This window comes from Glycine soja, chromosome 15, assembly GCF_004193775.1.
Source record: "Glycine soja cultivar W05 chromosome 15, ASM419377v2, whole genome shotgun sequence".
Classification (NCBI taxonomy): domain Eukaryota; kingdom Viridiplantae; phylum Streptophyta; class Magnoliopsida; order Fabales; family Fabaceae; genus Glycine; species Glycine soja.
In genome coordinates, this window is record NC_041016.1 from 7,132,103 (window position 1) to 7,145,574 (window position 13,472).

General features: G+C 31.9%; 1 protein-coding gene across 7 annotated transcripts; it reads left to right on the top strand.

The window, feature by feature from the left end:
- Positions 1 to 2,579: 2,579 nt before the first annotated feature.
- Positions 2,580 to 13,472, top strand: LOC114386545 (transcription factor TCP2-like). 7 transcript variants are annotated; one of them, XM_028346562.1, is made up of 7 exons: positions 2,580 to 2,737; positions 2,908 to 2,993; positions 3,129 to 3,179; positions 3,454 to 3,566; positions 3,718 to 3,843; positions 4,155 to 6,082; positions 13,115 to 13,472. In XM_028346562.1, exon 6 carries the CDS (start codon positions 4,516 to 4,518, stop codon positions 6,049 to 6,051), a length of 1,536 nt encoding a protein of 511 aa, XP_028202363.1. In that variant the 5' UTR covers positions 2,580 to 2,737; positions 2,908 to 2,993; positions 3,129 to 3,179; positions 3,454 to 3,566; positions 3,718 to 3,843; positions 4,155 to 4,515; the 3' UTR covers positions 6,052 to 6,082; positions 13,115 to 13,472. The 7 variants fall into 7 exon arrangements, with proteins under 7 accessions (XP_028202363.1, XP_028202366.1, XP_028202361.1 ...); XM_028346565.1 differs by having other exon boundaries at positions 3,723 to 3,843; XM_028346560.1 differs by lacking the exon at positions 3,129 to 3,179.

Here is a 13,472-nt window from a genome sequence, read left to right on the forward strand (position 1 = left end):
TTTTTAAAAGTATTGCGACTTTAAAGTCATAATTATTTTGTTTTTTCAGGCAATTTTTTATTTTATTTTTTTTAAATTGTATAAAATGTATTTATTTAATTATTAAATAATATATTTTTTATGAGTTTATTTAATATTTTTTGTTTAAAATATATTATATTTTTCTAATATTGTTTTATTTAATATATTTTTATATATTTAAAATTTAGACAATCTTTTTAATAATGTTATGCAATTATTTTTTTAAAATGAAATATAAAGTAACTTAATGACATTTAATATTTATTTTATTTTAAATACTTAATTTTTAAAAACTAAAATTTGAAATCAAATATTATTTTTTTTGTTATTAATATTAATTTATAATTTATGAAATAATATTATTTATTTTATGTAAAAGAATTTACTATTAAAAAACGTAATATATTTTAAATAAAAACATTAAAAAATATATAACATATTAAATAAAATCATAAAAAATATACAACCTATTAAATCAAGTAAAATTAAAATTTATTATATAATAATTAAATAAATAAATTTTTTATAATTTTTAAAAAATTAAAAAAATTAAAATAAATAAATTGTGTGAAAAGGTAAAATAATTATGACTTATACTAAATCATAAAATTATTTACAGTTCCAAATAAAAAAAAAATAAATCGCAAGATTTAAGTCGTAACTTAAAAATCATAACGAGTGGAAAATAATTTAAAAACTGTCCCATGTGAAAAAAAACAAAAAAAATACCCCTATTAATAAAAAAAGCCTTCATAATCCTCTTATTACACGAAATGCCGTAAAATCAGGCTTGTCCAATAAGGGGCCATATTGGAAGTTTGAGGAAAACATGTTATGTGACAGTGAGACCAAAATTCATATTTAATGATGTGAGTTTAATATAATGAAATGCATAAAGTTTTAGAAGAAAAGTGAGATAAGACGATTGCCTCTTTCATACGCGGTTAATAATTTTAATTTGGAACCCATAAAATGCAATGCAAGACAACTGACCGGGCTAGATTACTAGACTAGGAGTGTTTTTTTTCTTTGGATTCTTAAAATCATGACGTTTATTTATTTTTTTCCATTTTAGAGTAATTTTAATGAGAGTATATTAAGATGCTTCTTTATAGAATAACACCAGCAAAGTTGTGTGAATTAGCACACTAATTAGTCAACTGCATCTTGTATTAAAAACCATTGCAACCAGAAAAAAATGCGCCCAAGTTATTTGGAATTCAAAACTCAGTGAAAGATCCTCACCAACATTAACTTTAGGGAAAGTGGGAAAAGAGTGAATGTAGAAGAGAGTTGCAGGTTGGAAAAAAAGAATAATCTTATGGTATAAAGTAAAAAGTAATGCTATAAAATAGTAAAAATTGCAAAATAAATTGTTAGGATGTATGTGATATTATTTATAGAGATGTGCTTACTCTTTCTGATTTTTTTTTTGTTTTAATATTTTAAAAACTACAAAAATATGTATTTTAATCTTTGACGAGGAACTAAAATCACGTTTTTCATTAGATATATAAAGACTAAAATTAGACAATTTTTTTATAAGAATTAAAATAAAAAATTATATTTTTAGGATAAAAACCACATTTAAAACTACTTTTTGACACACTTTTTTTTTGTGAATATACTTTTTAACACAATTTGATCCGCTGCTAGTTTCTTTACACTATTTCATCCAATTTCAATATTTTTTCGTTAAAATGTTATTACTTTTCAAATATCCTAAACCATCTCATTCTTGATTAGAACAATATTTAATTTCCAAGTTAATAATAATATTAGAAGTCTATTTTTTATAAAGAATAAAAGTCTTTTTTACAATACACCGCAGCCTTTTGTGTTCCTAGCTTTGCTTTCGTTGATTGTTTGAATTTGAAATTAATTGACCTTGGATTGAAGGAAAGGAAGTTGTACGAACATAAATGGACTTTTGTTTTACTTGAATTTCATAAACCCTATATTCATTTTCTGTTTTGGGGTCCCCTCCTTGGGTGACTTGGGTCACTAGGTTTTGCTTCAGCTTTTAAACACAACCTATCTAATTCTAAGGAATCGCACGAAGCATTTGACAAAAGAACAACGCTTTTTAAATAAACTCGCAAATAATTTAAGGACTAATAATATACTATTCATCTAATTGATTTTCAAATATAGATATAAACAATAGCACTACATATTATATTTATAATCATACCCAAAGTAAAAATAAATAAATAATTGAAAGCCTTTCACAAGAACAAAGAAAGGTCACCCACTTTAAAAGAAGCCCAATGGCACATGACAAAGTGCCCTAACGGGAGAAACAATAATTATAAAAAATACTAATAAATAATCCAATATCAACCAAAACACAAATATGGTGAGAAGAAAAAATGTAACAGAATTCCTTGAATAAGAACAAAAAAATCATTCAAATGAAACTGATTTTAATATTGACTTCATTATTATTGTTTTTATTATATTGAATTAAGAAAAAATATAAAATGAATGCTATAATTAATGAGAATAATGAATGTGGAGCGAGGTAAATGAGTAAAATGGAGGATAAAGCAGGGAGAAAAGTGGAAGAAGTGGAGCTATACTATACATAAAGTGTGAAACGGCACAGTGACTGCCGTTTCCCGATAAGCCCGGTGATTGTTGGGACAATCTCTTCTTCCATTCCATGTTCTTCTTCTTTCACTTCATGTTTCAGCTTAAGCCACTTTGAGTTGAGGTTCAACTTTGTACTTTTTTGTTGCTTTAGCACACCCGCAATTTTCCTTCACTTTCTTATTCTGTTTTTTTTTCTTCAGTTTTCACCACCCAAACAACCCCTTAAGAACATTCTCTTGTCTCTCTTCTATCACTCACTCTATAACAGCGGTTTTATGTTTCCATGTGCAGAGAGAGAAAATTAAGCAAGTGCAAGTGTAACCAAGCTCAAAATTCAGCTCCAAAACATGCTTCTATGCTTTGGTCTTGGATTTAAGGTCTTGTCTTGATACAAACTCCTTTGTTTCAGATAGAGGGAGAGAAAAAACAGAGAAAAAAAAATCGTAACTTTTTTTTTGTTTTTTTGTTGTTGTTTTTTTTTTTTTTTTGCGTTTTAATGTACACTTGAGAAGCAAGCATGACCATTTGGAAAATTCAACAATTCCTGAAATAACACAGCAAAGGTCTCATACTCTCTTAGCCTTTTCCCTCCCAAGCTACCTTTTTTTTCTCTCTCTCTCTCTCTCTCTTTCTTTCCTCCTCTTTATTTTGTTTTAAATTAATGGTTCTGAATTTCTTTCAAATCCACCTAATGGAAGTTTAATTTCTGTTGTTGACAAAATGGTGGAACTGATCAGAAAATGTAATAATGTGTTTTAATGAGTTGATATTTGCAGGTTCTGAATTTCATTTCATTTACCCTTTGTTTTATTTTTTGTTCCATTAATGGAACTCCAGGTTCACAGATCTGTGAGGTGTGGGAGAACAACTAACACAGGCTTTGTTTCTTTTCCCTTTCTATGCTCCAGACTTTGACACCTTCTGCAAAACCCGATCCAACAATGTTTAAAGTAACGATGCCTTTTAACCTCTTTTAATTTATGTTAAAGAATAACAACTGTAATTCTCCAAACTACTACTGTGCCTTAATAATGAACAACCAACCTTCTTGTGGCGTGTGTGGCTTCTAATGAGATTTGCATAATGTCTGCTATTTTTAAGGCCAGGAAAAAGCTATAAACAAACAAACACAAGCTGAAGCCAAAAGGGATTTGGCGCAGATCCGCGACCCATTTGCAAAATTTGCTGCTTTAGCTTAAAAACAAAGCGCAAACACTTGGATCAAAGGTAGGTACCTATATACATATATATCCACATATCCATATACATATATAATTTGTATTATACCTTCTATTGAAGTTCATGGTTTTAATTTTTTAAAAAAGGCTTAGGCTTATACTTTTTAAGGTGTTGTGTTAAGCAACGTGGTCAGACTCAGATCCTATCTGCTGTGTAATAAGTGAACCTGAGAATATTCTGATGGCTTTATTTTATTTTTATAAATAAGTACAAAAATTAATAAACTTCTCATGTTTTTGGGATGGTGATTAATTTATTTATTTGGGTGTTGCGGGTGTGGTGTTGCTTTTGGTATGCAGGAGGGGGGGTGAGGCTGAGGCTCTGAGACCTACTCAGTCTTCTTTTGCTTTTGAAAGGGCTTTTCTTTTCTTTCTTTCTGCGATTGAGAAAAAAGCTTTAACAAGGGGGCTTCTGACTCGGACCGCGATTTATCGGTGCGTAAATAAAAGGCCTTTTTATCACTAGCTGAAGCCAAAGTACTCTCTTTGATTCTGAATCATAGTCATCAATGCAAAGCACGTAACAACAACAACAACCCCACATTCTGTGTTCACTCCCTCTTTCACTCTATTTTTCTTCTCTCTCTCTAGTACTTCCCGTGAGGATAAGAGAAGAAGACCAAGTGGGGTGTGAGGCTTGGAAAAAAGGCGTGACTGTGATATGGAGGAGGATGAGATTCAAGCATGTAAGTTCCCTAGAGTTGGAAATGGTAGGAGTAGTGACCAATACCAAGAGGAGGAAGAAGAGGGTGACCTAAGAAGAAAAGGTGTTGGTGGTGGTGGTGGAAGTGATGCTAGCACAAACCACTTCCACCAAAGTAGTTGGCACTACTCTTCTAGAATCATAAGGGTGTCTCGAGCATCTGGTGGCAAAGACAGGCACAGCAAAGTGATGACCTCAAAAGGGTTAAGAGACAGAAGGGTTAGGCTCTCTGTGACCACAGCTATTCAGTTCTATGACCTTCAAGATCGCTTGGGTTACGACCAACCTAGCAAAGCTGTGGAGTGGCTAATCAAAGCTGCTTCAGAAGCTATCTCTGAGCTTCCTTCTCTCAACAACCCTTTCCCTGATACCCCTAAGCAGCCTAGTGATGAGAAAAGGCCTACCAGTGGTGGTGGTCAACAACAACAACAACAAGGCTTTGATGATGCAGATGGAGACACAAATTACCAACAAAACCAAAGCCAGAATCTTTCTCTCTCCAAGTCTGCTTGTAGCAGCACTTCCGAGACAAGCAAGGGCTCAGGCTTGTCCCTCTCAAGGTCTGAGATCCGTGTGAACCGTGTGAAGGCAAGGGAGAGGGCAAGGGAGAGAGCAGCAAAAGAGAAGGAGAAGGAGAAAGAGAAAGAGAGTGATTTTAACATTGCACACCACCATCACCACCACAATGTGAACAACATGTCTCACACTGCTTCCTTCACTGAGCTTCTCACTGGTGGGATTGGGAGCACGGTAACAGTTAACCCCAACACAACAACAACAACAACAACAACAGCAACAAGTCCTAATGGATCATCGGTTCATCAGATCCATGAGGGTCATGATCATGAGGCTAATCTATTCAACAAGGGAAGTCAACAACAGCAACAGCAACAACATCACCATTGGTCTCAAACAGTGACACCTATGGACTACTTCAGCGCAGGCCTCTTGGTAGGACCTTCATCATCTGCAAGTACTCAACAACACCAATCTTCAGGACAGTTCCAACTGGGACATGGACATGCACATGCACATGCTCTTTCAATCTCACCATTTAGTGGAGAAAACCACTCGGAGCAAATGCAGCATTTTTCCTTCATGCCAGACCATCTCAACAACATGCCATCTTCTGCTGCTTCTGCTTCTCAACACAGCGAGGGTGACAATAACAACTACAACCTCAACTTCAGCATCTCTTCGTCGGGCCTTGCTGGTTACAATAGGGGGACCCTTCAGTCCAATTCTCCGTCTTCCTCGTTTTTGCCTCTCCTTCAGAGGTTTCAACCTTTAGTCGACGGATCCTCCAATCTACCTTTCTTTATAGGAGCTGCTCCTCCTTCTTCTGCTCCTCCAACCATGGACAACAACAACAGCAACAACAGCAACAACCATCACCACCTTCAGTTCTCACCCATCTTTGATGGCCGCTTGCAACTTTGCTATGGCGATGGAACAAGGCAGCATTCTGATCACAAGGGGAAGGGAAAGAACTAAGTTCCCCCGAGGAGCACCACTTTTGTTCCTGGTAAGACAAAAAGAAACTCCCTTCATCTTTTTTTATTTTGTTTGGCTTTTTATGCTAGCCTTGTCATTTTCTATTGTTTATGTTCGGTATATGGTTACTTTGCTGTCATTTTTTTTCCTGATACTGTTTACACTTGGTACATAGTTGAGACTTTAATCGTTTTATACAGCCGGTTTTACATTGTCAATTAAGTAAAGTTATTATTAATATGATTTTTAAAACAGTTTTTGCATAAGTCAATAAATTTATCATGTATAATAGTTTATAATTGGATAATAATGTAAACTGTGATTTATACTTTACGTATATTTTTTTGCTAGGATCTTGTTAATCAGGGCTCTTAGGACAGGTTAAGGAACTAAAAGAAAAAAACATTTATTGTAAAAATCATAAGAGAGCGTAAAAAAAGTTATGAGTAGTGTAATTTTATGCATTTCAATAAAAATTATTTTCTGTTTATTTTATTAACCAATGTCCTAAGGATATTGATTAACATTTATTATTTTTTTATAATTAGTTTGCTATCAGTTTCCCCCTTACCCTTTGATAGGCTTGTGCTTTGCCCTTGCTAAACCTTAGGAGGATATTAAATACAAAATGTGTGTGGGAGAGAGAGAGTGCGTGTTTAGTTATTTATTTATTGAATTTGAAAGAGGATGGTCATGGATTGATGTGTAGAGTGAGTGCATTGTGCAATACCACGAGCCGCTTGCTTTCTTGGTAAGCATAAACAAGTTGGGCACTGAGCATAGTTTTATGGGATGCTATCTGTTTATTTTGTCTTATAGTTGGGTCAGGCTGCATGGATTGGCGTGAGTAGGGTTTCCACTGGTTGTCTCCTTTTTTGTTCTCTCCTTGCCCTTGGTTCCCTTTCTCTCTGGCATCGGTGAGTCCCTGCCAAGTGTAAGCTTTTCTTGTGGCAAACACACACCATGTGTAGGTTTATGACTTTTGTGTGTGCCAATGCCAAAACCAAAATACTAGTATATGGCTTTAAGATCCCAATTCAATATATTTCCACTCCCCAACCTGCACATGACATGACATGATTCTAATCGGCGCATTGTCAGCTTCTGTGAGGCAGGCCAACTAGTATAATTTATAATTAAGCATAGTTGGTTGGTTACTTGGAATTGGATAACAAAACCACATTTAGGACCTTTTTCATGTTCTCAAAGGTGCATGCACGTTGCACAACTTGACTCTTCCAACCATAAAACCAACCAGATTCTCATACTTTATGTACACACTACAATATACTTAATTACTAGTTATAAACTAAAATGAAAAAGGTAGTAATATAATAGTATATGTCACATTTAGATTTTGTTTTTTAAGGATAATTACACTAACTTTTTTTAAAAAAAATGTAAATGCTAATAACATATGCTGATATACATCCCTTTTTATTGAAAAACTATTTTCTTCTTGAGTAGTCGGTGTATGATTAACGTATAAATTTAAAATAGGTGAGGTATATGTAATTTTTTAAAAGCAGCATGTATTAACGTGTATAAATAATTCTAATACTTGTATAAGATAAGACAGATAACTGTATTTTTTTTGGGTACAAGTGTGTAAATAATGCTAACTTTAAGAAAAAGCGATGCAAATATCTAGGTGACATATCTATGAATGTTATAAGATGTGTCCTTACCCGAATATATATATATATATATATATTATTTATTTCTTTTTATGTTAAATTTCATATGTTCCTGTTAGCATTCATTTGAACAGAAAGAACACATCATTATTAGTCAGTGAATGATTCAGCTTTAAAAAAAGGTACAAAGGTAAAATCAAATGAAGAATATTACATAAAATTTGATTAGAATTGTACTACTAATAGTAGAATCATTTTTTAATGATATTTACACTATACTAACTTCTAAAGAAGTCAGTATTAATTTCATATGCTTCCTTTTTATTTTTATTGAAAAATTATACCCACCTAACCTGCACTTTCCTTTTTTTTATTATTTTTAAAAGTATTATGTGTATTGTCCACACATAAAATAGATAAAGTGTATATGATTTTTTTAAAACAAATAATATATATCAACTAGCCTTTTAAAAAAATTATATGATTTTTAAAAGATTTTTTGATATATAGATGTACTGTAATTTTTAATTGCAATTATAATTAACGCTATCTTTAAGGAAAGTCAAGTCAATGGAATTAATTATCTACATAATGGATTATATATATCCAAAGTATCTCAATAAAAATCGAGGGGCGTGGATGGGGTAGAGAAAAGACAAATAAACACTGGAGAAGGGGAATAATATTTTTTTTTTCTGCAAAAGAAGGGGAATTATATTAGTGAACATTGCTTATTTTTTGGTAGTACGAAAGGGCAATAGGAAATGCGCCTAGTACGTTGTTAGCATAAATCTTTTGTTTCAGACAGATTGCTAGCTTCCCAGGACATTTTCTGTCAACCTTAGCACATGATGAGAAGTTGAGAACATGTTTTTAACGATATCTTTCTTTTCTCAACAATAACAAAAACTTTACATGATATCATTGTACACGGTTAAAAACCAAAATTTTAAGAATATTATTTATTATGAGATCTCCCTTGATCACTTCCTCCAAAGTTCTTTCGGTTTCCTTTTCCTCCTTTTTCTCAGGACTATAAATTATGCAATTAACTCTCTTGACTTAGCTTCTTTGTACGTGTTCAAGTGTTTGTAATATGAGGGGTAAAACACCAAAGTGATCTCCATCAATGTGACTCAAGCAAATCATACAAGTGAACTTGAAATCACATTTAACCCTAAATCTTACACACTTGCTCACTATAATGATCTCTCCCTTAGTGTGAGTAGAACCAGAGCTTAGTCATTCTGCTATTCCTTACTTCTCTATTAATGAGCCACGGGCAAATCACAAAAGTGAACTTGACATTTGACACCACACTTAATCCAAAACATTAAGGTATTATTAGGTTTGTGGGTCCTTATACATTTGCTTGACTTGTCTATTCCTATTCAATGTGTGTCTTCTTTCTCACACTTGCACTCGTTCTAACAGAGAGAACACTACATTTGGGTGAGGGTACTCAAGATTGTTCAGATGAGACTAAACTTACAAAGATGTAGGATGAAGTCGAACTCAGTTTACTAATCACTAAAGCTAATCTTAGGTTAGATATAACAAGTACATGAGTGGGGATAGAAACTTGTTTTTTGAAATGGAGGAAAACAATGTACAATTCACCTCTACGCACTATTTGGTTTAAAGGAGCAGAGGGAGGATTAATTTACTACTATATATTCTTACAATAGATAGATAAAGTCATTTGGTTGGATTTCCAACTTCATATATATATGAAAGAACATTTTTGTTGGAAGAGATTAGTCTCTTAAATAGATCTTAATACTTAGAGAAATTAGTCTCTAACTCTCCAATAGGATATACTCCGAGTTCACTAAAAAATAAAGTCATTTAAGAATAATTTAATCACCATAGTATAATATTTTCCCTCCCATCCAAATCTCTCCTAGTATGGGAGTCAAGGTAAAAATGGGCAGGAAGGGATTTTGGCTCCCTCTCTTCCTTTTAAATTTTGAACCAACAAATTACTTTTAAAAGAATCCTTCCCTCCTCTTCTCCTCTATTCCTTTTGTATCTAAAACACTATGTTAGGGTGTGTTTGATGCACATTGAGGAATGAGGAACAATACAAGCATAATGTGAGAAGTTGGGTTACAACTTGTTTCAGCGTAATATGTAGTGGCTAATGCACAAACATATAAGTAATCTTAGAGGCAAAAGTTAGAATTGATTTTGAAAAGAATTGAACTTGGAGTTGGTTCACTTCAAGGTACTGATTCTTATATACAGATCATCTTCTTAATCTACTATATTGGTCGAAATCATTGTATAGGCATGACCATAAGCATTTTTTATAGCATTCATTTTAGTGGTACGCTACTCCTTATAAGATAGTAAGATGTATTTAGGTTGGAGCATCCCTTGTGTTCTTTTATTGATTTTTTACTATCATTGTATAGGCATATAACTTTTTAAAAAAAAAAAGTGAAATATACCTTTTTTTTTTTACCCAACTGACATCTGCCTCATGCTTGGAAGTGAGGTAAAACAAATGTATGATGGAATTTGAAGTCTTAAAAGTTTACAAGTTGGAAAGTCACATTTCAAAATTTAAGGACAGAGAAATTGCTATGACTTGGACTTGGGATATTTACCTACCCCACCTCAAGTATGTGAGTTAGGCCTAGATGGTAGGATTGAAGTGTTACACAGATTAGTCTTCGATAAATGAAGCAATTAAATTCTGAAAAGCCTCAAATATTGTTAACAAATATACTAGTATTTAAGATGTTGGGGATTTTGGGTTATGGAGAAGCCAGTGTTGGAAAAGGGCAGAAAATTTATTGATCGGGGCAAGAAAGTGGTTCAGGAGTAGCAACTGAAATAAAAGAAATGGTGAAGATTGTATTTTTTAAGTAAAAAAATTGGTGAAAGGAAATGAAAAGCTTGGTGCTGAGTGGATTCAGAATTTCACTTTATAGATGTAAGAAGATAAAAGTGAATTCAAACTGAAAAATAGGAATTTGCAACCAAAAAGTCAGTTTTCCTAGTACTAGAAGAAGTGAATTCCTAACCATTTTAAATTATAAAATGAAGAGAAACGAAAGTCAATAGATGCAAAATATAGACAGATGAAGAGAGAAGGATAAGGGAATAGAAGTAATTTAAGAGAACCTTTAAATATTCATATAAATCAAACTAATTCGTTTTATGTGTTTTTTAATTATTATTTTTTTTTGTTTCAAGACACTTGTTATTATTTGGTATGTTTGTATTAGGGTTTTTATTTTTATTTTTTGTTTCAATTGGAATAGATTTTGGCTCTAATTTTAAAAATTATTCAATTAAAACTAAACTGAACTTACATATACATTCATAATCTTTTTTTTTTTTACTATTCATATTTATATGCTTGTTGTTTCATATTTTTTTAAAATTGTCATATAAATTATAAATATTATTAAAAAGTACATTTGAGTATAAATATATTTTTTAATGAACATTTAAGTGAAAAGTACATTTGTTTAAACATATATAACTCTAACTTGTCCGACCATAAATCTTCATTGATATAAGTTGAAACGTGAATAAGAATGTCAAATTGCATAATTTTTCTTTCAATTGGTTTAGATTTTAAATGGGTTTTACCATTTTAATTGATTTGGGGGTGGGGGGATATAATACTATGAATTTATTTTACTATATTTATTATTATATATTTCAAGATTTATTTATTGCTTTAAAAAAACTAACATACAAAAAATGATCAAATCTGAATTTAAAATGATAAAGTTTGATGTGATTGGATCAGTTATGTCTTCTAAGTATTGAACATTTCCAAATAAAATTGGTAGGAAATATTAGTTTCTTTTTTTTTAAAACCCTAATTAAATCTTTGCCTTTTGTTTATGCTGATTAGGTGCATAATTGTAGTCAGTGCTCCAAGTTAACCTAGCAACCCCATATGTATTAAAATGAATATCAGGGGGACTTATCCTGTAATACATGAAATTCTTGCATGAAAAGACCAAAATATATAGTTACAGTACAAAGGAGAGAGAAATGAAAAAAAAAATGATGTACTACAAGCATAGATATGAAATTTAGTTCTAACCTCAAGTAGTCAGTAGGTTGTTTAGAATGACCAACTTCAATTGGACCAAGGGTGGGCTCTAATAGTTGGTTGAAAATAAATGAAAGGATTGTTTGTCGAGAAGATTTTAGTAGTTTAAAAGATTGTTAAGGGAGTGGGAAAAAATGAATTTTTTATGGAGGTTTGTATGTATATGCGGTTGTTTCCATTTTAATTTACTTTAGGATAAAACTTGTATCAAAATTTTTATGTCTGTACCATGCTGTTCTCAAATTAAACAATGGTATGTGGATTTATCTCTTAACATAAATAGCTTCCATTAATAATATGTAGTTCAATTGGAAAATGTAATAATTGCTTGATTTGAGAATTTGATGACTAGGATATAAAGAATTTCATCTAAGTTTTTCCCTTAGTTTAATGGCATCTGGTTCATTCTAAATAAAATAGATAGCAAAATTAAGATGAGAGTTCAACATTAATCCATATTTGTATGACTCAGAAAACAAGTATCTATGGTAGGGCAAGATCTAATTAATATAGTGAAAGTTTACAATTAAGATATTCATTCATAGACAAGGGTTAGAAAAGAAACTACAAACACAAACACCTGATCATTTTAACTTGTTCGACATAACATAAGATATAAGGCATAAATAGGATTCACTTCTTGCCTTTACTCAAAAAATTCTAGCTCAATGGCTTGCCTGATGCTTTGGTTCAAATGCTTCTTTTGGTATTAGGTCGTCGTAGCTACTTCTCCCATATCATAATGAATGATACGGTAGATTAAATGTTGTTAGGTTGAGAATGCTTTACTGATCATATACATTTCTGAATTCTGATAAACAGATTTACACATTACTAATCATCCTTTTTTCAATGAAAGTATTTTCTTTTGTTGTGGCTAGTTCTCTTCTATGGAGTAATTTGATCATGAGGAGTTAAATTAGACTTGATGAAAAGCTTATTTTATTAAGAAGCGTATTATATATGACTCATCTAGGGTTGGAATTTCAACACTTCTGCCTACTTTTTAATTTTTATCCACCTCTATGGGCATGCATATCTTCCATACTGTAAACATTTGTTTAGCCTGAAGTGTAAACAAATATCTCTATATGCATGAATTTGGACAACCGATTGAAGTCACTCTTATTATAGATCTCTTATACACTCTTTAGCTACATATATTATCACATACCTTATTCTGAGGACATTATGCTTTATTTGTTAATTACTGATGTTAATAGCCAAAACTTTCTTGTGCAGTGTGGTTAGCCTTTGTCTACACTACTTCTCTCCTTTTCATAATCGTCTTGAAATTTCTCAATTTTTTTTTCATATATAGGGTTACTAATATTTCTTTTTTCAGGAATTGTGGTCTTTGTTTTTTTAGTAGCTGCAAGCTGTGTACCCAGCTTGGTTTCTGCAAAATGGAGGATAAGTTGTTGTCATCAAGTGTTGGTGTTTCTTCTTGGATCATTTTGAGTCATTCAATTACATTGAGTACGTATTTGGATATTTATTAACTTATGCGTGCATAGTACTATATTACGGATAAATGTATAAGAATGTTGATTGAAGATATTTTGATTTTCTACAATTGATTCTGAAATTGCCTGTACCCTTTGGTTGGGAAGAGCTGTAGGAAACTAAATAACTTCAAATTTCTACAGTGCCCCCTTTCCGATGACACTTTTTTATAAAGGAAAATTTTCTTTTCATAACCA

Coding starts and splice junctions, on each gene's coding strand:
- LOC114386545 (XM_028346562.1), top strand. CDS start 4,516: ATGGAGGAGGATGAGATTCAAGCATGTAAGTTCCCTAGAGTTGGAAAT.